At 48.5% G+C, this 26793-nt stretch overlaps 2 protein-coding genes and 1 long non-coding RNA gene across 5 annotated transcripts in view; all 3 read left to right on the forward strand.

Moving 5' to 3' along the window:
• Positions 1 to 480: 480 nt before the first annotated feature.
• Positions 481 to 8713, forward strand: b9d2 (B9 domain containing 2). The gene is made up of 4 exons (XM_078533314.1): positions 481 to 690; positions 2316 to 2407; positions 4066 to 4191; positions 8381 to 8713. Exons 2-4 carry the CDS (start codon positions 2320 to 2322, stop codon positions 8692 to 8694), a joined length of 528 nt encoding a protein of 175 aa, XP_078389440.1. The 5' UTR covers positions 481 to 690; positions 2316 to 2319; the 3' UTR covers positions 8695 to 8713.
• Positions 8714 to 8737: 24 nt separating this feature from the next.
• Positions 8738 to 10794, forward strand: LOC144671415 (uncharacterized). Of its 2 annotated transcripts, none has more exons than XR_013573930.1 (3): positions 8738 to 9654; positions 9690 to 9836; positions 9873 to 10794. It is a non-coding gene; the product is annotated as an uncharacterized LOC144671415 (long non-coding RNA). The 2 variants fall into 2 exon arrangements; XR_013573931.1 differs by having other exon boundaries at positions 9690 to 9755; positions 10481 to 10794.
• Positions 10795 to 17514: 6720 nt separating this feature from the next.
• Positions 17515 to 26793, forward strand: part of LOC144671401 (transforming growth factor beta-1 proprotein-like) — a 50112-nt gene continuing 40833 nt past the window's right edge. The window contains exons 1-2 of one of the 2 annotated variants that reach the window (XM_078533297.1): positions 17515 to 17630; positions 21075 to 21890. In XM_078533297.1, coding sequence (XP_078389423.1) covers positions 21554 to 21890 — 337 coding nt within the window. In that variant the 5' untranslated portion in view covers positions 17515 to 17630; positions 21075 to 21553. Of the gene's footprint in view, positions 17631 to 20881; positions 21891 to 26793 lie in introns of those variants that run through there. The other variant, XM_078533296.1, reaches the window with a different exon arrangement.

The raw sequence follows: 26793 nt of genomic DNA on the forward strand, positions 1-26793 counted from the left end.
GTGAGGGGAGGGGGAGTGATGTGAGGGGGAGTGGGGTGAGGTGGAGTGAGGTGGGGTGAGGTGGAGTGAGGTGAGGTGAGGGGGAGTGGGGTGAGGGGTGAAGGGAGTGAGGTGAGGTGAGGGGGAGTGGATTGGGGGTGGGGGGAGGGAGTGACGTGAGGTGAGGGGGAGTGATGTGAGGGGGAGTGGGGTGAGGGGGAGTGATGTGAGGGGAGGGGGAGTGGATTGGGGGTGGGGGGAGGGAGTGACGTGAGGTGAGGGGGAGTGATGTGAGGGGGAGTGGGGTGAGGGGGAGTGAGGTGAGGTGTGGGGGGGGGGGGGGTGGAGTTTGACTCGATCCAGCCTCCCGCTTCAGGCGACTTTTACTCCACCCTCTCTGCATCCAATTGGTTGAAGGCCTAGGCAATCCCAGCCAATGAGTGAGACTGTTACTGGGTTGCCTGGGTTATCGGAGAGGAGGCGGCGGCGGCCGGCGGCGGGCGGAGAAAGAACAGGAGCTGGAGCCGGCTCGGCGACCGGGAGGCGGAGGCGGAGGCGGCGGCGGGACAGGGGGCGGGGCTGGAGCAGCGCGGGAGAATCCCGGGGCAACCGGCGGCAGCAGCTAAGACCCGCCCCTCTCCGCTGATTGGCGGATTCTTCAGACGCTGATCCAAAGGCGCGTTCTCATTGGTCACTTGGCCTGTCAGTTGGGTGACCCCGCCCCCTTCGTTTGCCTCTGTGGTGGACATTGGCTAAAATAATGATAGGAATTCATGGGTTGGACATGGAGTAAAGTTTCCTCTACACTGTCCATCAAACACTCTGGGGTACAATGATACTGCACTGCTGAAGATTGTTTCTTAGTTCTTTCATGGGGTGTGGGCTTCACTGGCTGGACCAGCATTTATTGCCCATCCCTAGTTGCCCCTTGAGAAGGTGGTGGGTGAGCTGCCTTCTTGAGCCGCTGCAGTCCCTGTAGTGTAGGTAAACCCACCGTGCTGTTAGGGAGGGAGTTCCACGATTTTGACCCAGCGACAGTGAACATATTTTCAGGTCAGGACGGTGTGTGGCTTAGAGGGGAACCTCCAGGCGGTGGTGTTCCCACCTATCTGCCCTTGTCCTTCTAGGTGGTAGAGGTCATGGGTTTGGAAGGTGCTGTCGAAGGAGCCTTGGTGAGTTCCTGCAGTGCATCTTGTAGATGTTGCACACACTGCTACCACTGTGCGTTGCTGGTGGAGGGAGTGGATGCTGAAGGTGGTGGAGGGGTGCCAGTCAAGTGAATTGCTTTGTCCTGGATGGTGTCGAGCTTGTTGAGTGTTGATGGAGCTGCACTCATCCGTGCAAGTGGAGAATATTCCATCACACTCCTGACTTGTGCTAAGTAGATTGTGGACAGGCTTTGGGTAGTCAGGAGGTGAGTTATCCCCTGCAGGATTCCCAACCTCTGACTTGCACTTGTAGCCACAGTGTTTATCTGGCTGGTCCAGTTCAGTTTCTGGTCAAAGGTAACCCCCAGGATGTTGACAGCGCAAGCAGGTTTGCAGTGTGGAATTGCCCCCCACTCAGGAGAAACGAAAGTCGACTTAAGGAAAAACATTTTTTTTACACAGCTAGCGTTTAGGGTCTAGAATGCGCTGCCTGAGAGTGTGGTGGAGGCAGACTCAATCGGGGCTTTCAAAAGGGAATTGGATAATTGTCTGAAGGGAAACATTTTGCAGGGCTACAAGGGAATGGGATAGGCTAAGTTGCTCTTGCAGAGAGGCAGCCAAGACATAAAGGGCTGAATGGTCCCCTGTACTGGCACCATTCTATGATTCAAAGAGTGAGTTGAATCTATTTTATGTAGCATGTAGCTGGTGGGGAATTGAGAGTTCCAGTATTTTTCCTACCCTGAAATCCTTGGAGTAGCAAGGACTAGTGTGGCTATTTACCATAACCATCACTGCTACCTTTTAAAGTTTGCAAGTTAAAATGTTGATTTTTGCCTGCTTTAGCTGTGTGTATGTTTCTCTGGTTTGTTGTGGCGCTTTACCCGAAGTCTGTTTATAGTTTCATAAAAGCAAAATACCGCGGGTGCTGGACATCTGAAATAAAAACAGAAAATGCTGGAAAAACTCAGCAGAGCTCTGAAGAAGAGTCATACAGACTTGAAACACTGACTCCGTTTCTCTCTCCACAGGTGCTGCCGGACCCGCTGAGTTTTGCCAGCATTTTCTGTTTTCATTTCGGTTTGTACTTCGTTTTGCCAGAAGCAGGGCAGTGTGACTGCTTCGCACGATGTGGTGTCTGGCAGAGACGGTGCAGTGTGCTCAAAGACTAATATCCTTTCTGTGCAGGAGGATGGCTGAGGTGCACGTTATCGGACAGATTGTCGGAGCAAGTGGCTTCCCACAGCACAGCCTGTTCTGTAAATGGGGACTGCATACAGGTGAGGCTCTCGTCTGGGGTGGGGTGCGGAATGGCACGAGACTGCACTTTAGTCGTAGCTTGTTCAACTTTTCAACGGGCGGAATTTGAAGAAAATAACATATTTTTTCCTATTCTCGCACTACAATGAAGATTAAGACTTATATTTATACAGGTACAGTACCTTAAACCCGGTGCCCCTGGGACCGAGGTTGTTCGGGCTTTCGGTTATTGCCAGATTTTTGGGTCAGGTGATTCAGACTGTGGGCAGTTCGGGTCAAGCCAGGTGGGGTGGGTTCCGGGTCGCTTGGAGAGAAGGATAGAGCAGTAAAGCTGATAACTAGTCTGGAGCCACATCGCGCCAATGCAGCGCCTAGCTGAATTGCCCAGGTAAGTTTAAAAAAATGTTTTACTCGATTAAAATCGATGCATGGAACTTTATAAAAGTGCATGGGTTTGGACAGCTGGATTTGAGACACTATACCTGTGTAATGTCTTTGAGTCTTTCACAACCTCGGGATATCCAAGCGTTTTTACATGAGGAAACACTTTTTGGTATGTGGTCACTGTTATAATCTAGGAAATTCAGCAAAGCTTCAAATTTAAAATGAAAATCCTTGTGTTCAATTCCTTCTGCAGCCTCTCTCCTTCCTATCTTTGTAACCTCTTCCAGCCTTACAACCCTCAAGAACTCTGTCCTTGTTCAATTCTGGCTTTTTGTCTATCCCTGATTTCCAGAGCCTAGGAATTTCAAACACAGTTGGTGAATTTGCAAATGACACGAAGCTAGTGAAGGTGCTAGACTGCAAAGCTGAGCAACAACAATGATTTGCATTTATGTAGCACCTCTAATGTAACAAAAACATCCCAAGATGCTTCACAGGAGTGCTATCAAACAAAATTTGACTCCAAGTCACAAAAAGAGATGTTAGGGCAGATGACCAAAGAGGAAAGCATTTTAAGGAGTGCCTTAAAGGAGGGAATAGAGGCAGAGAGGTTTAAAGGGGGAATTCCAGAACTTAGAGCCTTGGTAACTTAAGGTACAGACACTGATATAGCTTGGGCAAGTTCTTACTGGAAAAGTGAAGGTTGACAGCTGATTTAATTGCTGTTTTTAGGGTACTAAAGGTACTAAATAATGTCGACCATGACAAGCTTTTACCTTGTTCACGTAAATAAAACTGGAAGTGCTTGAAGGGGAGGTAAATTTCAACCAAACCTGCTGAAACAATGTTTCAGTGAATGAGTGGTCAGCCCATGAAACAGGCTCCCCAGGGCGACGATGGAAGCAGGGGTATTGATTTGATTCAAATATCAATCAGATTTCTTCCAGAAAATAACATTTTGGGATTGCGTATATGGGTAATTTGAGGTGTGTTAAGTGTAGCATGTTTGGAAAGCAGCAGCTCTCTACCTCTGGCAGTTTGTCCTTGCGTCACATCAGGGTGTGTCGTGAGCTAATTGGCAGAGATTGATTGGTACGATTAGTCAACAATTCCGTTATCGTCATCTCATGCGAGAACCAGAATGGTAGTCAGGCGATATGATGAATGGTAGAAGTCGGTCGTTTATCATTCAGTGATTCCTATGCTTACAGTAACCAATTCCTAATTGTTTTTTGTAACTGTTGAACACTGGATTTATAATCCCCTCTCTCTTCTCCCTGTCCCGTGTCCGCAGGGTGTGCTTGGAAGCTGCTGTCCGGCTTAAAAGAAGGGCAAACACAAGTGGACAATCCGGTAACCGAGGAGATGGCCTACTGGTCACATCCTATTGATGTACACTACGCAACCAAAGGCCTTCAAGGTAACTGCAGTGTACTCTAAGTCTTATCAAGCTGTATGCTTTCTCTTTTGCTGTTGGTATAACTTCTCTCCAAGGTTATCTGGAGCACAGAAGGTGGCCGTTCACCCATCAAGCCTGTGGCAGCTCTTTGCAAGAATTATCGAGTTAGCCCCACACCCTTGCTTTTTCCCTGTTGCCCAGAAATGCTTTCTGCTTGAAGCATTTATCAAATTCCCTCCTAAATACTCACCATCGAATCTATTTCAGGCAGTACATTCCAGGTCATCACTGCATTTAAGGAAAAAAATCTCCTCGTCTCCTCTTTACCTCGTTCGTCAATTCTCTTAAATCTGTGTCCTCTGGTTACCGGCTCTCCAGCCAGTAGAAAGTTTCTCCCTATTTACTCTCAGAATTTTACATCTCAGCATAGAACCATAGAACACTACAGCACAGAATACAGGCCATTCGGCCCTTCTAGTCTGTGCCGAAATATTATTCCGCTAATCCCATTGACCTGCACCCAGTCCATAACCCTCCAGACCTATAGAACCATAGCATTTTGAACACATTTATTAAATCTCCCCTTAACCTTCTCTGTTCCAAGAAGGAACAGTTCCTGCTTCTCTAGTCTCTCCACGTAAATGAATTCCCGCATCCCTCGCATTGTTGGGAGTAAATCTCTTCTGCACCCTTTCCAAGGCCTTGATATCATCGTTCCTAAAGTGTGGTTAACAATATTAACAACACCTTTATATTTAGAAAGTACCTTTAATGTAATGAAATGTCTCAAGGCACGTCACAAGGGCGATGTGCAACAAAATATGACACTGAGCCACATAAGGAGATATTGGGGCAGATAACCAAAAGCTTGAGCAAAGTGGTAGGTTTTTAAGGAGTCTCTGAAAGGAGGAAAACAAGGCAAAGAGGGAATTCCAGAGCTTAGGACCTTGGCAACTGAAGGCACGATTCCCAATGGGGAGCAATTAAAATCGGGGCTGCTCAAGGGGCCAGAATTAGAGGAGTGCAGATACCTCGGAGGGTTGTGGAGTTGGAGGAGATTACAGAGGTGGGTGGGGGGGGTGGGTGAGGCCATGGAGGGATTTGAAAACCAGGATGCGAATTTTAAAATTGAGATGTTGCTTGACTGGAAGCCACTGTAGGTCAGTGGGCACAGGGGTGATCAGTGTACAGGACTTGGTGAGAGTTAAGACACGGGCAGTAGCGTTTTGGATGAACACAAGTTTAAGGAGGGTAGAACGTGGGAGATCAGCCCTGATTGCATTGGAATAGTTAAGTTTCGAGGTAACAAAAGTCCATGAATGAGGGTTCCTGCAGCAGATGAGCTGAGACCGAGCAGAAGGCGGGCGGTGCTACGGAGGTGGGAATAGGCAGTCTCTAAGAGGGCGTGGATATGAGGTCGGAAACTTGTCTTCAATTACTTCAGTCTTCCCAATAGTTAATTGGAGGAAAATTTCTGCTCATCCAGTACTGGATGTCGGATATGCAGTCTGATAATTTAGCAACGTTGGAGGAGTTGGAAGAAGCGGTGGTGAGGTAGTGCTGGTTGGTGTCAGTGCACACGTGAAAACCAACGCTGTGCTTTTGGATGATGTTGCCAAAGGGCAGGATGCAGATGAGAAATAAGAGGGGGCCTATCAGTCGATGGGCAATTAATGCTGATCTTGCCAGCGACGTCAAGAACGCATATATATAAAAAAATACAACTGGTTCACCAATGACATATTGGGAAGGAAGCCTGCTGTCCTCACCTGGTATTCCCTGCCTTCATTTCTACTGAACCTGAATCCCATTTGTTGACCTTGGCTCCCTGTAATCTGTTCCACAGACATTCTAGATTCTTGTAGCCAAGACTATGCTCGTGTTCTTGGAATGGAACTTGAACCTACAACCTTCTGACTTCAAGGCTATCACTGAGCCAAAGGTGGTACTGCTCAGTGTTAGTAGCATCGGTACATTTTTGCTTTTGCCAGGGAGTATCTTCCCGCAACCAATGTGAGGCAGGACTCGGCACAGTGTGTGAAACCAGTGGCTTAAGGGCCGGTTGGATTGTATCCGGTGTGGTGTGCCGTGTGTGGAGCGTGCGTGTGAAAAATCTGATCCAAAATACTTCAGGTGAAAAGAGCCATAACTGCTACCTTGAGAATTGAACCAGTTAAGAATGTAAATAGGAGCAGGAGTAGGTGATCCGGCCCCTCGAGTCCGCTACATTATTCAATAAGTGCAATGGCTGATCTTCCACATCAGTTCCACTTTCTTGCTTTGTCCCCCATATTCGTTGATTCCTTTAGTGTTGAAAAATATATCCACCTCAGCCTTGGAAATTCATTGACTTGAGCGCTCCGTGTTAAATAAACCAATCAGCAGATTAAAACTAATTCACAAATTTTAACTACAAAGAAGCATTGTTTTCATCATGCTGCTTCAAGATTTAGCTCTTTCCCATCCATTGCGGTGTCAGTGTTTCTGGCAGGACTGGAGGCTCAATTAAACTTGTCATCTTATATAATTGACAGGAGGTTAATGGGCTTTTGTATTTTGTTCACAGTTGCCCAAGAGAAAGTTTGCAATTATCGGTGCTCTTTTGTTTTAAATCCCAAAAGCGCGGAGAGAAAATTAATTAAAACAACAAAGCAAGAGAGGCTTTTATTGAGTCTTGAGCTTTGAAGTTCAGGTCTCTGTCTGTTCTTGTAACTGTATCGACTCAATACAATTACGTGGTCGGAGAGAGAGAGAGAGAGAGAGTGCCTGTGGTTTGAAAAAGAAAATGCTGCAGAAATGAATCGAAACTGATCGTGCCGCAGGTCTCATGGAATTTTACTGTACAGAAGGAGGCCATTCAGCCCACCTTGTCTGTTCTGGCTCTTTTGAAAGAGCGAGCCAGTGAGTCCCACTCTCCTGCTCTTTACCCCCCGTAGCTCTGGAAAGATGTCCTTTTTAAGCAGATGTCCAATTCTCTTTTGAAAGTTACCATTGAATCTGCTTCCACCGCCCTTTCGGGCATTGAATTCCAGCTCACTGTATATGTGTGTAAAATTAAAAAAAAAAAGTTCTCCTGTCCTGTCTTTTGTGCCAATTATTTAAAATCAATGCTCTCTGGTTACTGACCCTCATCTGTTGGGCTCTGATCAAACGGTGTTCCTGATGGAGCGGAAAGCCACATGATACCGTTCTGGTGAAGAGTGCCATCTGAGGTGGTAACTTTTCTTTCATCAGATGTTGTCCATCCTGCTGAGAGTGTCCGGCACGCGATGTTTCATGTTAGTAGCTTCAGCTTTATATGGTCTGTCGTTCCCGCTCCCCGCCTGCAGTATGGTGTCTCGCTCTGTTATATAGGCCCAGAAGATCCTGCTCCCCCAAGTTCTGATCTCCTTATGCACCGAGGTAGCCCCGTCTCTGCTGAGGCCTAGTTGACTGATGCCTGCAATTGACTGCAGTGCCTTGGTTTCGAACATTAGCTTGCGGCTCTACTCCTGATCACCGTCCTACATATTCTCTGCTGAAACGTGGAGCAGATCGGGCCAATTTTCTCTGGCGTTTAGAAGGACGAGAGATGATCTCACTGAAACGTCTAAAACTCTTACAGCGCTCGACAGCCAAGAGGCTGTTTTTCTCCCTCCCCCACCTTTTTGGTGAGTCTAGAACTAGGGGCCACTGTTTAAAAGCGAGGGGTCTCCCATTTAAGATGGAGATGAAGAGACATTTATTTTCTCCTGAGGGTCGGTAATGTTTGGGATTCTCTTCCCCCAGAGAGCAGTGGAGGCTGGGTCATTGAATATATTCAAGGCTGAGTTAGACAGATTTTTGATTGACAAGGGGAGTCAAGAGTTTTGGGGGGGACAGGCGGGAAAGTGGAGTTGAAGCCATAAGCAGATCAACCAGGCTTGTATTGAATGGCGGGGCAGACTCGAGGGGCTGAATGGCCTACTGCAGCTTCTATTTCTTATGTTTTTACGTGTGGGGATGTAAGGTGAGGACACGACTGCTATTTGACTGTGATTCTCCCTACCTTGGTTGAATAGCTTGCCGACGCTCTGGTATTAAGAGTGGGTGGGTGCCCAGTGCCTGTGGAATTGTATCTTAGTAAATTGGGGGTGGGGTGGGGGAGGGGAAGTCATGTGACAACAGCAGTAATAATTCTTACCTTGACCAAGCAAACTAAACTCATTCTATCCCTATTTTTTTACTCCAGGCTGGCCCAAACTTTATGTGCAGGTCTGGCACCAGGACTCCTTCGGCAGGAACGAGCTGTACGGCTACGGCTTCTGTCACATCCCCAGCAGCCCGGGCACCCATGAGATTCAGTGCGTCACCTGGCGGCCCCTGGGCACCTGGCAGGAGCAGCTGTCCCAGATGTTTGTGGGTGGCGGGCCTCAGCTGAAACACGGTGACCTCATTTACACTGGAGCTGACCGCTACCGTCTCCAAACCGTGGCCATGGGCAAGGTCCACCTCCAGCTCAGCATCATTCTCCGTAACTTTGACCATTATGGGGTAGAGTACTGAACGGGGTGGGGGAGGGGAGGATTGGGGTTGGGGGTAGGGGGGAGACTTCATTCCAGTTGGCGGATGTTGACTGGGTACCCCTCAACCCTCCGCACTTTCTCCATCTATTTCCTTGCACCTTCCAGAAGCTTCTGTTACCTTGGATTACACACGAGAGAGTCCTTTTATTCCACGCCTTGTCTGCTTTGCACAGGTTCTAGCTCGGTCTCTGCTACCAGGACTGCACACTGACTCTGTTTATAACGGCTATTGACAGGCCTGCAATGACCCTTTGTAATCTTCTGTGTCCCTTCCCAGAGTGGGATGTGACATTGGTTGTTACTCAGTCCTGATGATTTATGTAGTAACCTTGTATTGGTGTTTTCCCCCTCTGGGTTCATTCAGTGCTGTAGAACGTCAAGTTTATTTTTAGGAGAGGATCACTTTTAAAAAAATCTTCAGGAGAAGCCTAAATCCTGTCACTGTGCCTGAGCGGAGATGGCAATTTGTTCTGCAGGGGCTTGGTACTGAGCCACACAGATCAGAATGTCGCAGGCTCCATGACAGACCTGTGTTTGGTTGCTGATATTGGGTGGGATTGTGGCCTGGGTGGTATGGCTGCCCCTTGGGTTGGGGGGGGTAGGAGGAGTACCTGACTAATGTTTCCTCTCCTGGTCACTAGCAGTTGACTTTGTGGCTCAATGGCTTCTAACCAAAGACAGTGGAGATGTTCAACGGTTGTGGGTTAGAGTCCTATGAGGGTTGACTTATTCAGAGTCTGATTCTTCTGATGCCGAACCACAAAAAGCTGGTGGTTTCTCTGGTGAGCTTTGTGACTTGATGGCGAGCACTCCCCCACGACACAATAACTGTTGCTCACTATCAACGCTTGCGTTTGGGTGAGATACTGGAGTGCCTGTGGACCTATACTCCATTGAGAGAGAGAGAGAGCACCCCGGTGAGAGTCAGCACCCTCAGGGAGTGGACCCCCGGTGAGAGTCAGCACCCTCAGGGAGTGGACCCCCGGTGAGAGTCAGCACCCTCAGGGAGTGGACCCCCGTGAGAGTCAGCACCCTCAGGGAGTGGACCCCCCAGTGAGAGTCAGCACCCTCAGGGAGTGGACCCCCCGGTGAGAGTCAGCACCCTCAGGGAGTGGACCCCCGGTGAGAATCAGCACCCTCAGGGAGTGGACCCCCCAGTGAGAGTCAGCACCCTCAGGGAATGGACCCCCCAGTGAGAGTCAGCACCCTCAGGGAGTGGACCCCCGGTGAGAGTCAGCACCCTCAGGGAGTGGACCCCCGGTGAGAATCAGCACCCTCAGGGAGTGGACCCCCGGTGAGAGTCAGCACCCTCAGGGAGTGGACCCCCCGGTGAGAGTCAGCACCCTCAGGGAGTGGACCCCCGGTGAGAATCAGCACCCTCAGGGAGTGGACCCCCCAGTGAGAGTCAGCACCCTCAGGGAATGGACCCCCCAGTGAGAGTCAGCACCCTCAGGGAGTGGACCCCCCGGTGAGAGTCAGCACCCTCAGGGAGTGGACCCCCGGTGAGAGTCAGCACCCTCAGGGAGTGGACCCCCGGTGAGAGTCAGCGCCCTCAGGGAGTGGACCCCCGGTGAGAGTCAGCACCCTCAGGGAGTGGACCCCCGGTGAGAGTCAGCGCCCTCAGGGAGTGGACCCCCGGTGAGAGTCAGCACCCTCAGGGAGTGGACCCCCCAGTGAGAGTCAGCACCCTCAGGGAGTGGACCCCCCGGTGAGAGTCAGCACCCTCAGGGAGTGGACCCCCGGTGAGAGTCAGCACCCTCAGGGAGTGGACCCCCGGTGAGAGTCAGCGCCCTCAGGGAGTGGACCCCCGTGAGAGTCAGTGTCTTTGGAACTTACTGCAATGGGAATAAAAGTGAGAACCGATGTAAGTGCGGTTGCTGTCTCACTATTGCCTGTTCTACACTATTGCCCAAATTAATCTTGAGGTGTCATTTAGAAAATTCACTGATTATCTTAGATTACACGGTGCTATCAAATTTTTGTGAACAGAAATATGTTACGCCATGTCGATTGTTCTTTTAACATATTAGCTTTGCAATGAGTGTTTTATATAACTGAATAAATCAATAGAGTCAATTGTAAAACATTTTGTTTTTAATTTATTTTAAAAAAAAGCTGATATCGCTGCTATTTAAATGCAGCTCGCACAGATGGGTTGAAATTCTCACTCTCATTGTACTAAATCTAAACACTGCAGGAAGTTTGACATTGTTTCTGCTCAGTGCCAGGTCTGCAGTGCCAAATTACCTCAAACTCCGGGACCAATTAGCACCATCGCTTCAGAAATGAAAAATCATCAGAGGTTCTGAGGGTTGTGCGAATGGCTAAATATTGTATAGAGGAAGTTTTACCATTTATCTAATCTGTGCTTTACCTGCTCTGGGAGAAGTGATCGCGACTCAACTTTGCCCACTTTGCATCTCTCCCTGTTTTTTGAGTTGATTTGCAATCACCTATTATATGTTTTCACACAAAGTTAGGATCCACCACTCTAGGTCTCGAGCACAAAAAATCTAGGCTGACACTCCAGTGCAGTACTGAGGGGAGTGCTGCATTGTCAGAGGTGCCATATTTTGAATGAGACGTTAAAGCCCCATTTGCCCCCTTGGATGGTCGTCAAAGATCCCATGGCAAAATTTCAAAGAATTACCGGGGGTTATCCCTGGTGTCTTAGTGAATATTTATCCCTCAATCAACATCACAAAAAACAGATGATCTGGTCATTAGCTCATTAGCAGTGCGCAAATTGGGCTGCGTTTCCGATGTTACAACAGCGACCATACTTTGAAAGTACTTCATTGGCTGTAAAGGGCTTTGAGGTGTCTGCTGGTTGTGAAAATGCGAGTCCTTTGTTTTGCTTTGCCCACTATGATTCTAATTCTGTGGGTAGAATTTTGCCCTTGATGGGCGGGCAGCCGATTGGTGCCACCGAAAGGGGTCCCGCCGCCATTTTACGCTATGCGCTCCCTGTGCTGCCAGAGGGGTGGGGGGGGGATTCCCCAACTGTGAGAGTGCGCTCTTTCACATCTCCCTGAGGCTGCACTTAGCCTCAGGGAGATCGCGGAAAGGCAGTGAAGCGTTAAAAATAGAAAAATTAAAAAATCATTAACATGTCCCCCTCATGTGACAATGTCACACGAGATGGGACATGTTAATGAAATACACAAAGACTTTATTGCACTTTTTAAATTCCGATATCAAACCTCATCCCGCCACCGGACGAGGTTTGTAAAAAAAAAAAATCACTTACCCGCCTGCCCGTTGGGCCTGTGCGCCGAGCCGAAGTTCGCACGGGCCCCTCAAAATCCCGGTCGATTGGTGACTTAGTGGCCTTAACAAGGCCTTTAATTAATGGCGGGCGTGCGTCGTGCTGCATAGCGCGCCCGCCGACCGAAACATCGCGACGCCGCGCGCTGACGTCGGGACGCTCGCGCGACATTTTAAGCGCTGGCGTCCGGGCTCCGCCACCCACACGTCAGCCAGAAGATTCAGCCCCTATGATTCTAATAGCAAGCCCTATCGCACACAAGGGGGCAGTCATGCACCTTGAACCAGTGTGCACCATGCATCTCTGACTGGATTCTCCCCCCACCACCCCTGCCCCTGCGCTCCCTATAACATACTTTTTCCAAATGCTCCATGCAGGATGTGAGCTGCACTTTCAGGAAAAGAAATGTTAAATATTTGGGTCAAGTAATGCGAGGAGATGGCAGTGTAACCTGCTGGTTTAGCTTCACACTTGTTGCCCGTCTGCGTCTGCACTCTATCTGCGGCAGGACTGGAGCTGCAGATGGATTTTAGATTCCACAGATCTTCAGCATTACCATTCCGATCCCCGTGTTACATCATAAAGGCAGTGAAGGGCATCAAAACCGTGGAGGAATTCTGTGACTCCCTGTCCAGTCCACAAGAAAGGCTCGCATTTATATAGCGACTTGATGACCACCAGATGTCTCAAAGTGATTTACAGCCAACAAAGTACATATTGAAGTGCAGTCACTGTTATAGTGCTGGAATACTATCGACTGCGTGTAGTACACTAAACTATTACAGTCCTGTTTGCAGTGCACTTGAGCTATTATCCTGTAGCTTCCACTCCCTTTTTTGATTTGGCTATCCCTATAAAAGAGACCCTTCCTTCACGATTGGAGTCACGTGGAAGGGTCTCTGTGGGTAACGTTGAGTTGCCTTTTCTCTCAGATTCTGGTCAGTCTGCTGTGGTTTTCCAGCATTTTCAGATTCTATTTAAGATCGTGATGGGGATTGACAGGATAGGCATTGAGAGGCTGTGTCTGCTGCCCGGGGAATCTAAAGTATAGGGGCACAGTCTCAAGGATCAGGTTTGGCGATCATTTAAGACTGCGACGAGGAGAAATGTCTTCACTCCAGAGGGTTATGAATCTTTGAAACTCTCTATTGCAGAGGGGTATGGATGCCCCATCACTGAATACGTTTTAAGGCTGGGTTAGATAGATTTTTGGTCTCTCAGGGAATCGAGAGATATGGGGAGCGGATGGGAAAGTGGAGTTGAAGCTCAAGATCGGCCTTTATCGTATTGAACGGCGGAGGAGGGTCCTTGGGCTGTATGGTCCATTCCTGCTCCTATCTCTTGTGTTGGATTCCCAGCCCTGATCACTTTTACCAGCACAAGCTGCAGGTGGTGAGCAGGTTGAGCAGAAGAGCTGCGTGTGCTGCAGTTCTCCTTCCGATGCCAGCAGTCATATCAGCTAAAACATCTAGGAACATCATGATCACACGGAGGAAAATCTCAAAATGGATGGCGGGTCAGTGCGTGCAGAACTCTGTTATGCCCTGGCGTGTTTACAGTTTTCGCTACTGGCATTCTGATTCTTTACGGAGAATGTTTATAACTATACCAGCCATCTCGCTCTATTCCTGCATCCTACGTTTATTTTACCCTACAGGTCGATGCTCCCCCTTCCATCCAGTGTTGAACTCGAGGTTTGTTGGACTGTCGTCTCCTCAAACGCATTCGTCTCTAACTTAAAACGATGGACCTCTTTGGAAATCTCCAGGCTTTCCAAACCCGAGTTTTGTCCCGTATCTCCGCCTCACTTTCCATATTTAAAATGCCCCTTAAAACCCATTTCTGCGACAAAGCTTATGGTCACCCATCCTAACATCTCTCCTTTAGCTTGATGTCAGCGTGCCTAATTATGCTCCTGATAAGTGCGATAGGACATTTTTCTCTATTAATGGCAGATAAATGCAAGTTTTTTTAACCACTTTGTCTTTTGCTCATTTGCTATCCTTGGTGCTGCCTTGCACAATTAATCTTCCCACGTGACTTGAGTTTCTCTAGCTATCTAAAATAAATTTTTTTTAAATTGGGTATAGCGCGCAGGTCCTGTATAGTGTAACACTTACATGTCACTGGCATAACTAACTCCTGTGACACTCCCTGTATACTTGATAACACCTCCATTTATTACATAGGTAACAACATATCCTGTGACTCACACTGAGCAATGTTGGGGCTGTTCTGTTAGTAATATGGGAAAAGAAAACAATTGTAGTTTAAAAGGAGCCATCCCAGAACTGGGTGCGCTTTAGTAATTTTGTGGGTAATGGTCAATGCTTGTTGAGTCAGATTTATCCATACGGCAATGCAAGAAGTCGAACATCAATTCTAAACCACAGTTTATAAAGGCCTGAAATGATGCTGACTATGTTCTAAATTGTTGGGGGATTAGCAGGAATAATGAGTGCTTGTTTGTAGGGAAAACGATGCGATATTTGTTAATGTGGTTTGGAAAATAAAACGCGGAAAGAGCTTTGTGGCTGTCCTGGTATCTCTGGATTGTGTTTTCCAAGACTACGGATTTTTTCAATCAGTGGATATATTCCAGTCCTGCGCATACTGATAAGTGAAAAGCTCTTATTGCTGACAACTCTCAGGTCCCTGCTGAGTCTGGTGCATTTGCCACTCGCCCCTTGGTTGGTGTTAGCCACAACAAAATTAAATTGTCCCTGTTTCCACCTATGTGCCTCTAAAATGGCACTTGAACTTGAAGCGATAGTAAATCAAAGAGATGGATGAATGTTTCACTTGTGCTCACAAGATGCTCTTCAGAGGTTGCCAAGTTTCCTGGAACAGGATCCCTAACCCTGTGCGGTACCTGCCCTGGGAGTGTTTGATGGGGACAGTGTAGAGGGAGCTTTACTCTGTATCTAACCCCGTGCTGTACCTGCCCTGGGAGTGTTTGATGGGGACAGTGTAGAGGGAGCTTTACTCGGTATCTAACCCCGTGCTGTACCTGTCCTGGGAGTGTTTGATGGGGACAGTGTAGAGGGAGCTTTACTCTGTATCTAACCCCGTGCTGTACCTGCCCTGGGAGTGTTTGATGGGGACAGTGTAGAGGGAGCTTTACTCGGTATCTAACCCCGTGCTGTACCTGTCCTGGGAGTGTTTGATGGGGACAGTGTAGAGGGAGCTTTACTCTGTATCTAACCCCGTGCTGTACCTGTCCTGGGAGTGTTTGATGGGGACAGTGTAGAGGAATCTTTACTCTGTATCTAACCCCATGCTGTACCTGTCCTGGGAGTGTTTGATGGGGACGTACAGAGGGAGCTTTACTCTGTATCTAACCCCGTGCTGTACCTGCCCTGGGAGTGTTTGATGGGGACAGTGTAGAGGGAGCTTTACTCTGTATCTAACCCCGTGCTGTACCTGCCCTGGGAGTGTTTGATGGGGACAGTGTAGAGCGAGTTTTGACTCTGTATCTAACCCCGTGCTGTACTTGCCCTGGGAGTGTTTGATGGGGACAGTGTAGAGGGAGCTTTACTCTGTATCTAACCCCGTGCTGTACCTGTCCTGGGAGTGTTTGATGGGGACAGTGTAGAGGGAGCTTTAATCTGTATCTAACCCCGTGCTGTACCTGTCCTAGGAGTGTTTGATGGGGACAGTGTAGAGGGAGTTTTACTCTGTATCTAACCTGTGCTGTACCTGTCGTGGGAATGTTATATGTTGATGCAAGGTTTCCAAAGTAGACCTTGGATGGACATTAATCATATTTATCAGCAGCAAATCAGTTAACCACAGAAAAGGAACCATGAAACCATGTACTGTAGGCCACTGAACCACCTCAGCCAATCCCTCCTGTACACTAACTTGCCAAACAAGCCCATCCCTCTTGTACATTAAATCTCCCATTGGAACCTATAGTACTTACGCATCAACAACTCCCAATCTTTTTCCCTCTTCTACTTGTTTGCATTTGGCACATTTTATAGTCTTGAAGTAAAGAGGTTTATCCTGATGTTTCAAAGTTCACTTTTCAGTTTACTGAAAGAGACTGGGAATGTATTTGTGTGATGAACTGATGGTAGAACAGTACTGGACTGGCAGCATGTTACAAGCAGGCTTGCTTGTCTGAGCAGGAGGGATGGTATGAACCAACGAGAATGCAAATCAGTCTTTGTGAAATAGGTTTTATGACTGAAGCTCAAGTTAAATACCACAACATCCTTCTACCCAGTCACAACGCACTTTACATTGACAATCCTATAATTCAGTCAGTCCTGTTACACACTCTCAGTCAGTGCTGTTATACACACAGTTGGGACACTCAGTCCGCCCACCATGGGGCCGGAAAATCCCGGCCGCAGAGTAAAGCTCTCTCTACACTGTCCCCATCAAACACTCCCGGGGCAGGTACAGCACGGGGTTAGATACAGAGTAAAGTTCCCTCTACACTGTCCCCATCAAACACTCCCAGGGCAGGTACAGCACGGGGTTAGATACAGAGTAAAGCTCCCTCTACACCGTCCCCATCAAACACTCCCAGGGCAGGTACAGCACGGGGTTAGATACAGAGTAAAGTTCCCTCTACACTGTCCCCATCAAACACTCCCGGGGCAGGTACAGCACGGGGTTAGATACAGAGTAAAGTTCCCTCTACACTGTCCCCATCAAACACTCCCAGGGCAGGTACAGCACGGGGTTAGATACAGAATAAATCTCCCTCTACACTGTCCCCATCAAACACTCCCAGGACAGGTACAGCACGGGGTTAGATACAGAGTAAAGCTCTCTCTACACTGTCCTCATCAAACACTCCCGGGGCAGGTACAGCACGGGGTTAGATACAGAGTAAAGTTCCCTCTACACTGTCCCCATCAAACACTCCCAGGGCAGGTACAGCACGGGGTTAGATACAGAATAAATCTCCCTCTACACTGTCCCCATCAAACACTCCCAGGACAGGTACAGCACGGGGTTAGATACAGAGTAAAGCTCTCTCTACACTGTCCCCATCAAACACTCCCAGGGCAGGTACTGCACGGGGTTAGATACAGAGTAAAGCTCTCTCTACACTGTCCCCATCAAAAGCTCCCAGGACAGGTACAGCACGGGGTTAGATACAGAGTAAATCTCCCTCTACACTGTCCCAATCAAACACTCCCAGGGTAGGTACAGCATGGGGTTAGATACAGAGTAAAGCTCCCTCTACACTGTCCCATCAAACGCTCCGAGGGCAGGTACAGCACAGGGTTAGGGACCCTGTGTGTGCGGAACAGGACTGAGTGTCGTAGCACTGACTGTGTGTGTGTGTTATACACACAGCTGGGACACTCAGTCGCGCACACAGTCAATGCTGGAACACTCAATTTTAAATTTCATGTGTGCAATGAGACTGAGAGGAAATGTGGTGCTGTTCAACACAGACAAACTATAGTCCACAGACAGCAACTGTAAGGATTGTACCATTAATCCGTTTATTGAATTCACCACATAGCAGGGGCACTATTACCTACATTGAGCTGCCTTGTGTTTTATAGGGTGGAAGTACAGATGGGTGACAGATTGGCGCATGCCCTTGGGATCGAGGATGACCTGCTTCCACTCCGATTTGAGACTCCAATGAGCGATCTGGAGATTCAGCCACATGCAAGGCAGGTGGTGCTTGAAGGGTTTGGTAGATGAGCTGCTCGGAGGCTTGAGTGCTCTCTCCTACATCTCAACTTCAACTCTCTGTGTTCCCGATGAAGTCTCTCTGTGTTCTTCCCTAAGTAACCTTCTCTATTTTGGATTCCCTTGACTCAGTGGGGATGTTAGACCTCTTCAGGGATGCTTTGAGGACATCCCATAAAGCATTTCCGCTCTCCTCCTGGGAGTCTCCTGTCACGACCGAGTTCCAAATGGAGCAGTTGCTTTGGGAATCTGCTGTTAGGCATACAAACGACATGTCCCAACCGGCGGAGCTGGTTTTGAATGATTAGCACCGCTTGAGAGAGGACGCTGCTGTTGGTCTGCCTTTCTTACCACTGTATTTGGAGGATCTTGCGACGGTCCCGCTGGTGGTGGTACTACAGTGCTTTGAGGTGCCTGCTGTAGGTTGTCCAAGTCTCCGAAGCGTTTAGGGATCACCACTGCCCAGTAAACTGTGACCTTAGTCTCAGGTTGGAGATCCTGGTCCTCAAATACTCTCTTCCTCAGTTGGCTGGGGCTGAGTTGGCACATTGGGGGCGATGATGAATTTTGCCATCTATGTCTGCCTTTGTCAAGAGGAGGCTCCCAAGATATGGAAAATGGTCCACACGCCTAGTATCCCACCATTGATCTTAAACGGCAGGGGGAGACGCTGTGCTGTAGGAGCTGGTTGGAAGAGGACCTTAGCTTTTCGGGTGTTTAGTGAAAGGCCCATTTTCTTACATAGTTCAGAGAAGGGGTTGACAATGACCTGGAACTCAGTTTCTGTGTGAGCGCGCGCACGTTATTGGAGCTCAATGACTGGAGTTGGAATGGCTTTGGTTCGGGATTGAAGATGGAGTAGGTTAAACGGTTTACTCAGTGTTCTGCCGTGAAAGCCACTCTGTCTCCTGTCAAAAGCAAGAGGAGCAGAGCAGAGTAGATCTAGAGTTCTAGCACACTTGCTCTGTTTGATGGGACGGTGTAGAGGGAGCTTTACTCTGTATCTAACCCCATGCTGTACCTGTCCTGGGAGTGTTTGATGGGGACAGTGTAGAGGGAGCTTTACTCTGTATCTAACCCCATGCTGTACCTGTCCTGGGAGTGTTTGATGGGGACAGTGTAGAGGGAGCTTTACTCTGTATCTAACCCTGTGCTGTACCTGCCCTGGGAGTGTTTGATGGGGACAGTGTAGAGGGAGCTTTACTCTGTATCTAACCCTGTGCTGTACCTGCCCTGGGAGTGTTTAACTGGATGTCCAACACCAAAAAGCTTTCCAAATATGCCATCCCTTAATTTTGCTGAGTAAATTCGATTCAAAAAAGATTGCTAGTTTGATTTAATTCATGTGTGAAACCAGCAGCAGACAAACAGGAGCTGAGTTGAAAGTGGCAGAGATAGTCTGTAATAATCTAATGTGTGATGTTGGAAAGCCCCTAATTAAGTGAGGAGTGGAGTCAGGAGTTTCATTACAATTAGGTAACATTAACTGGGAGGTACTCTTTGCTTCTGAATATGTTATTGTGTCTGTTCACAATTACTAGTGAAACTCTTGAGTTGGATTATCAGCTCGCCATGCAGTGAGAGCTCCTCATTATAACAATTATCCTGGGAAATTCAGGACAACAAGAAGAACTGGGAGAAATAAGGAGCAGGAACATCTGAACCATGGCATCTACACAGGTCACACACAATGACATCCTTCGCAGCATTCTGGTGTGGATGGGCTGTTGGCCATTTTGTCTACAGGAAGGTCCCACAATGTGCATTAGTTTGGGAGTGACTGTATTTATTCCGATGTTGTTTGAGGGATGAATGCTGGCCAAGCCACCTGCTGTGGGCGGTGATTTCCACTTTGGATGCAAGTGGACTGGTAGTTGTCTGCTAATGCAAACCCAGTCCTGGTTTCCTTTCTGTGAAGTCATTGTGGATAAGGGCAGGCTCATTCACAAGTACCAGCTCCCAGGGCAGGTACAGCACGGGGTTAGATACAGAGTAAAGCTCCCTCTACACTGTCCCCATCAAAAACTCCCAGGACAGGTACAGCACGGGGTTAGATACAGAGTAAAGCTCCCTCTACACTGTCCCCATCAAACACTCCCAGGACAGGTACAGCACGGGGTTAGATACAGAGTAAAGCTCCCTCTGCACTGTCCCCATCAAACACTCTCAGGACAGGTACAGCACGGGGTTAGATACAGAGTAAAGCTCCCTCTACACTCTCCCCATCAAACACTCCCAGGACAGGTACAGCACGGGGTCGAGTAATATCCCTGTACACGATCCAAAACTAAAGATTAACACCTCCCCTCCTCTTCCAGCACTGTCAGGGGATCATTAACATCCTGCTGAGCAGGCAGGAGGAAACCTTGCTTTAATATCTCACCTGAAGGACAGCAGCCCCAACAGTGCTGCACTCTGTGCGTACCGCAGAGGAGTGGGCTGGCTGAAGATGTTGGGCTTCTGTCACCGGAGCAGGGCTTGAGCCCACAATTTCAAAAGAGGGCTAATGAAAGGTGCTGCACTGCCAGGTGTGCCGTCCTTCAGGTGAGACATTACACTGAGGCTCTGACTGCCCCCTTGGCTGGATGCGAAATATGGGGCACTATTTGGAAAAGAGCAGCCAGTTCCCCCTCCGCGGGGGCCCTGGCCAATATTTCTCCCTCAACTAACTGCTGAAACAGATGGTCTGCTCTGTGTGGCTGCTCTTAATGGGAGCTTTCTGTGCGCAAACTGGCTGCTGCCTTTCCTGCAACAGTGGCTACGCTCGAGGTGTGCTGAGGTTGTGAGAAAGACTGGCAGAAATGCTGAGTTTTCAGTAACCGGCCAAAATGTTGCAATGGGGGCAGTCAGTTGAAGTTGCTAAAAGGCAGAGGAAATGCAGTCATTTGTGTGTGTGTTTGTGTATAGAAGAGAGAGAGAGAGACTCTGCTGGGCTTAGCAGTGCCGAGAGCCGCTTCCTCCCCTCGCTTCAGATGTGCACAAACCAATAACTGTCGGCATTGAGCCCCTTGACCCACCCCAGATTTAGGAGCAGCCTTGACACTGAGCAAATCTGCAGAGCTTGGAGGGAACCTGAATGGGAGAAGCACCTCCGCCAGGGAACAGAAAATACTAAGCAGGTCAGGCGAGCATCCGTGGAGAGAGAGAGAGAGAGAGAAGGGGGGGAGAAAGGAACAAAAAGTTAACTTTCCAGATCGATGACCTTTCATCAGAACCTGCAGGTTAGAAAAGGGTTCCAGGAGATTGCAATAATTGTTAGGGGGGGGAAAAAAAAAAGCCTATCTTGTTGCCTCTGTAACATGAAAGTAATGATTTACAGAAATGCTGGAATAGAGGCGCTGTATGTTACCCACAGCTGTTACACCACACCCACTTCCTGGGAGGAGTGTGTGCCTTATAAATTCTCAACTTCTCGCCCACAACAGCTTCGAGTCTCCGGCACCAGCCTGTGACCTCCCTGGAGTATTTACCGAGTCGGTCTCAAACGCCGCGGCAACTTTCAAGGAGGGTAGTGAGAGAGAGAGAAAAAGTTTCACTGAACTTTTTTTCGTTGCACTTGTATCAGACGAGATCAAAAAGAACTCACGAGATCAACAAAGTTGCATTTTCCCTGACTTGCTTGAGGAAAGGTATCGATTCTAGTCATTTAAGCATGAGTTTGGAGCCTGCTGAATCTAATTTAAACATCATTGTTAAAGTTCTGGTTTGCCTCTCGGATTTGGACTTGCCTTTGCTGGGGGCTGTTGCCAAGTCATCTTTCTTGACCTGTCGTTATAAATGTAATTGATAAATCGTCTGCAAACGACAAGTTTGGGGGTGAGGGGGGGGTGGGAAAAGACAGAGAAATTAATAGCAAGTTGATCAGTTTCTGTTGTGACGCTGACGAGTGAGGGCCAGGGAAAGAATGCAGCCCCGTGTCGTCCTCCACCTGCTTTTCCTGTGGGACATTCTCCCCGTCACCCTGTCCCTCTCCACTTGCAAGACCATCGACATGGACCAGATCCGGAAGAAGCGGATCGAGGCCATCAGGGGCCAGATCCTCAGCAAGCTGAAGCTGTCCAGCCCCCCCAAGGCCGAGCAGGTGGCCGTCACCAACGATGTCATGGTTCTCTACAACAGCACCAAGGAGCTGCTGGTCAAGGAGCAGCGACAGGTCGTCACTGAGACCGTGGAGGATTATTATGCCAAGGAGATCCACCGCTTTGACATTTTGGAGGACAACACAGGAAACAGAGACCAGAGTAAGTGATGCTTACGGTCCTTTTGATTTAACGCGGTACTCACTCACCCTCTCAACGCCAACACCCTCTCAATCCACATTAGCCCCCCAACCCCCTCTTAAATTCAAACTTCAGAAGTGCAGCATTAAACTCTGAGCAGGTGACAAAGGCACTAGAGTCTCTGATTACCAAGCCATGAACTGTAGAGGAATTGGACTGTGAAGGAATAAGCTTAATAAAAAATAATGGCATGGGAATGTTTGCTCTACTGTCTTGCCTCGTTTCCCAGTGGAAAGATATGCAACTGTAAAATAAATCTAAATTAAAGTCAAAAATGCTGGAACTCCTCTCACAATCTGTGGAGTCATCGATCTGAAACATTTCACTCCTTTCTCTTTCTCTCTCTCTCTCTCCCTCTCCCCACAGAAGCTGCCTGACCTGCTGAGTATTTCCAGAATTTTCTGGGTGTTTTCGTGTTTCAAAGAAAAATAAATCAGATTTGTTGTTCTGTGTTGGAAGTTGCGCTCAGAGCAGGAGAGACCCCCGGAATGATCAAGGTTAAGACTTGCATAAGATTTGGAGGTGCCACAGGGTTGCTGTGCTCACCCCACACTTCGAGGCAGAGGCCATCTGCCCCCTACCCCCACCCCCCCTTCCCCAACCAACCAGCCGGGGCGCAGACTGACTCTCGGCTATTCGACTGCAGGAGGCATCGCAGCCCTGCCCGTTTCTGTCCTCCTCGGCCCCAAATCTCCACCTCCTTTGCAGCAGCAGCAGCCCCACGGGTATTGGAAGAGGAGCAGAGACAACCCAACTCCCCACCCCCTCCCCAGTTCGGCTTTGGATTCTGCCTCTTTTTCCCCCCCCCCACCCCCCCCCCCCCCTCAATTGAAATCGGCTAACCTCCCCCCTCCACCCCACACACACACACACACACACACAGGCCCTAGACTTTACTGACAGGGGCTCAGTCTTGCCTTAAATCTCAGGAAAGGAGCATCTAATGCTTACACTGATCTTATCCAAAGGTTGGAAGCTTCATGTGTTTGATGGTATCTCAAGATTGTCCTTGTGTGACCCAGGCTCCATAACTTTGCCTGGGCTACACTGCTGGCCGAGGCCTCTGGATTGTGCTTTTGAGACAGAAACCGGGGGAATAGTGGAATGTGCTCCTTTAGGATAATAGAAATCCCTTTTGCAATTAAACCAAATTCTGGTGGAATCAGCAGGATTCCAGCTCTGGGGCGGCAGGGGTCAATACCTGTTCGAGCTCGGGGCTTAAAAATAGCTTGAAAACACCCATCCACCACTTGCAAAAAAGGCGAACCAAAGTCAAAATTTGACTGGCTGCATTCTTCCAAGGTCTGCACTGCTGGCTAGGGTTGTCAACCCTCCAGGATTGGCCTGGAGTCTCCAGGAATTGAAGATCAATCTCCAGGACGCTGCTGTGTGCCACCCTGGGGAAAAATCATCGGGGCATTAAAAGAGATTTTTTTTAAAAAGATTTCTTTGAATATTTCTCTTTTACCAGATACAAAAATATTGAAAATTGGGGGGAAAAAAAGGTTGTTTGGCTGACAGTCAAGCATCATCCCAATTGGGTCTTTTTGCTTTCCGATTGGCGTAGGAAGGCTGTATGTCACAAAGATGGACGTGTTGGCCGACTAATGGCTGGAGCGTGGGGGCAAGTCAGATGATGAAACCTCCGGGGATACATTTAATCATAGTTGGCAACCCTGTGTTCCCTAGGGATCTGCATTGTCAGTATTTCTGAGCCATGCACCTGCAGTTCCTGTTGTGAGTGTTCAGCTGTCAGTTCCATCTCCCAACATCATTCCTAGAGTCCACAGGGATTCTCGAACAGTTTGTGTATTTGCCCAAAATGTCAGTGCCAAATGTCAAGTGTCAGCTGTTGGCTCCGTTGGTAGCTCTCCCACCTCTGAGCCAAGAAGCTTGTGGGTTCACCAGGACTTGAGTGTAAAAATGAAGGCTGACACTGTCAGAGGTGTCATCTTCTGACTGAGACATTAAACCGAGGCCCAGACAGAGGGGGAAAAAAAAAATCCCAGGACACTCGATGGAGAGCAGGGGAGTTCTCCCGGGAGCACTGGTCCATATTCGTCCCCCAAACCACATCACAAAAATGAAGAGATGATCTGGTCCTTATCACGTTGCTGTTTGTGGGAGCTTGCTGTGCGCAATTGGCTGCAGCATTTCCTGCATTAAAAAAACACCGACTGTACTTCAAAAGCCCTTAACAATAACAGAAAATGCTGGAAAAGCTCAGCAGGTCTGACAGCGTCTGTGGAGAGAGAAACAGGGTTAACGTTTCAAGTCCGTATGACCTCTTCAGAGCCCAAAAGCCCTTGATTGGCCATAAAGTTCTTTGGGATGTCCTGTGGTCCTGAAAGGTGCTATATAAATGCAAGTAGCTACAGCAGCAGCTTGCATTTATATAGCACCTTTAACATAGTAAAGTCGTTCTCCACTAGATGAACCTCCTCCCTACTGCTCAGGGAGCAACACAACCCTCCAAACAGTACGTTGGTCGAATCGGCTCCTGGGCATGGTCCTAGACTGACACTGCTTTTGGACTGAGGCTGTTTTACATCTCCAGTAACTGGTGAGAGAAAGGAAACTTCTTACGAATGGATATATTACAGCAGGGAAATGGGCCGTTCGGCCCATCTGGCCCATTCTGGCATTTATGCTCCTCAGCAGCCTCCTCCCACCTCCTCCTCATCTCACCCTATCAGCATGTGCTATTCCTTTCTCACCCCCTCATGTGTTTGGCTCCCCCTTATGTGCACCCATGCTAGCTGCCTTATTTGGCAGTGAGCCACACTCTCTGGGTATTGGTAAAACAGCCAGAGCTTGGATTGGATGGGCCTTTGCTGCATTTTATTGGCCAGTGGAGAGTGAAACAGGATGCAAGAGCATATGAAGGGGAGCTCATTGTTAAGAAACAAAATTGACTTTTATCCAGTCGTATCTGTTTTAAAAATTGACCATGAGAACTTCTGGTTCCATTTAGCATTAATATGCTCAGCAGATGAGACAGGGACTGACTCCAATCCCATGGCCCTTGGCAGCTCTGGGTTGAGTGGTTAGATAAGGGGGACAGAGCTATTTCTGACTTGCCCTGCAACTTGGCAATTCAGGGAGGCTATTCCCAATAAAGCAATAACAAGAGCTCGAGTGTGTATATAGCGCCTGACCAAGCCATGTCCGGATGTATTAGGGCAGAAGATGCCCGAAAGCTTGAGGTAGGTTGACAGAGCATTTTTAAAGGAGGAGATTGGAGAGGCTTTGTGAGGAAATTCCAGAGTTTGGGGTCCAGCATGGAAATGGGGTGGTCATCAGCGGATGAGCATGAGTCCAGAGTTAGAGGAACACAAAGATCGAGGAGGGCTGTGGGGCTGGAGGGTGGTCACAGAGATGGACAGGGGTGAGGCCATGGAGGGATTTGAACACAGGGATGCGAATTTAAAAAATGGGACCTGCCAATCCACTGCTTTTCAATGGAGCTTAGAGTGTCAGTTGCTTTGGGTGAGAATGTTGTGTTGTGTATTAACATGTATTACCTCAACCAATCTGGGACAATCAGGAAGATCTTTTGAAAGGTATTCGTATACACGGTGTATAACATTCCAAACACTCAGTAAATGCTCCAAGTGAACTGTAGCTGAATGCTGCAGCTTCTGTGGGTATGCATGCGTGACTGGCATTTGTAGATCTCTGTTTGTGTGCGTGTGCTTTAATGTGTATATATGCTTGTTTGTGTTTTCTGGGGTTTGTGTGCACGTGCAATATTCATTCTATATGTTTACATGACCAGCAGTTGTTTTATGTGTGTATGCCATAGTGTTCATATGTATATGCAATACTGTTCATTTGTGTGTGTGTGTGTTTGTTGTTGTTTATATGTTTGGTTGCATTGCCATTAGTTTGGTGTTGGTACAGGGCCAGGGGGGAGAGAGTGGGACAGTGGGATTAGCTTAACCTGTACTGTACCTGCCTTGGGAGCATTTGATGGGGATGATGTAGAGGGAGCTTTACTCTGTATTTAACCCCGTGCTGTACCTGTCCTGGGAGTGTTTGATGGGGACGGTGTAGAGGGAGCTTTACTCTGTATCTAACCCTGTGCTGTACCTGTCCTGGGAGTGTTTGATGGGGACGGTGTAGAGGGAGCTTTACTCTGTATCTAACCCTGTGCTGTACCTGTCCTGGGAGTGTTTGATGGGGACACTTTAGAGGGAGCTTTACTCTGTATCTAACCCTGTGCTGTACCTGTCCTGGGAGTGTTTGATGGGGACAGTGTAGAGGGAGCTTTACTCTGTATCTAACCCCGTGCTGTACCTGCCCTGGGGGTGTTTGATGGGGACGGTGTAGAGGGAGCTTTACTCTGTATCTAACCCTGTGCTGTACCTGTCCTGGGAGTGTTTGATGGGGACGGTGTAGAGGGAGCTTTACTCTGTATCTAACCCCGTGCTGTACCTGTCCTGGGAGTGTTTGATGGGGATAGTGTAGAGGGAGCTTTACTCTGTATCTAACCCCATGCTGTACCTGCCCTGGGAGTGTTTGATGGGGACAGTGTAGAGGGAGCTTTACTCTGTATCTAACCCTGTGCTGTACCTGTCCTGGGAGTGTTTGATGGGGACAGTGTAGAGGGAGCTTTACTCTGTATCTAACCCCATGCTGTACCTGCCCTGGGAGTGTTTGATGGGGACAGTGTAGAGGGAGCTTTACTCTGTATCTAACCCTGGGAGTGATTGATGGAACTTTCCATACCTCTGCCTTTGTCTTTCCCCTTTTCTCTTTGCCTCACTTCCCCTCTGGAAGCTAAACAATCCCTTTACTCAGCCCCTCCCTCCTCAGTCTCTGGAGACTCACATCTCTCTCTATCATGCCTGGAAGCACAGAC

The sequence above is a fragment of the Cetorhinus maximus genome, chromosome 32 (assembly GCF_964194155.1).
Source record: "Cetorhinus maximus chromosome 32, sCetMax3.hap1.1, whole genome shotgun sequence".
Lineage (NCBI taxonomy): Eukaryota > Metazoa > Chordata > Chondrichthyes > Lamniformes > Cetorhinidae > Cetorhinus > Cetorhinus maximus.

Coding starts and splice junctions, on each gene's coding strand:
- b9d2 (XM_078533314.1), top strand. CDS start 2,320: ATGGCTGAGGTGCACGTTATCGGACAGATTGTCGGAGCAAGTGGCTTC. Junction 2,408..4,065: donor TAAATGGGGACTGCATACAG/GTGAGGCTCTCG, acceptor CCGTGTCCGCAG/GGTGTGCTTGGAAGCTGCTG. Junction 4,192..8,380: donor CGCAACCAAAGGCCTTCAAG/GTAACTGCAGTG, acceptor TTTTTACTCCAG/GCTGGCCCAAACTTTATGTG.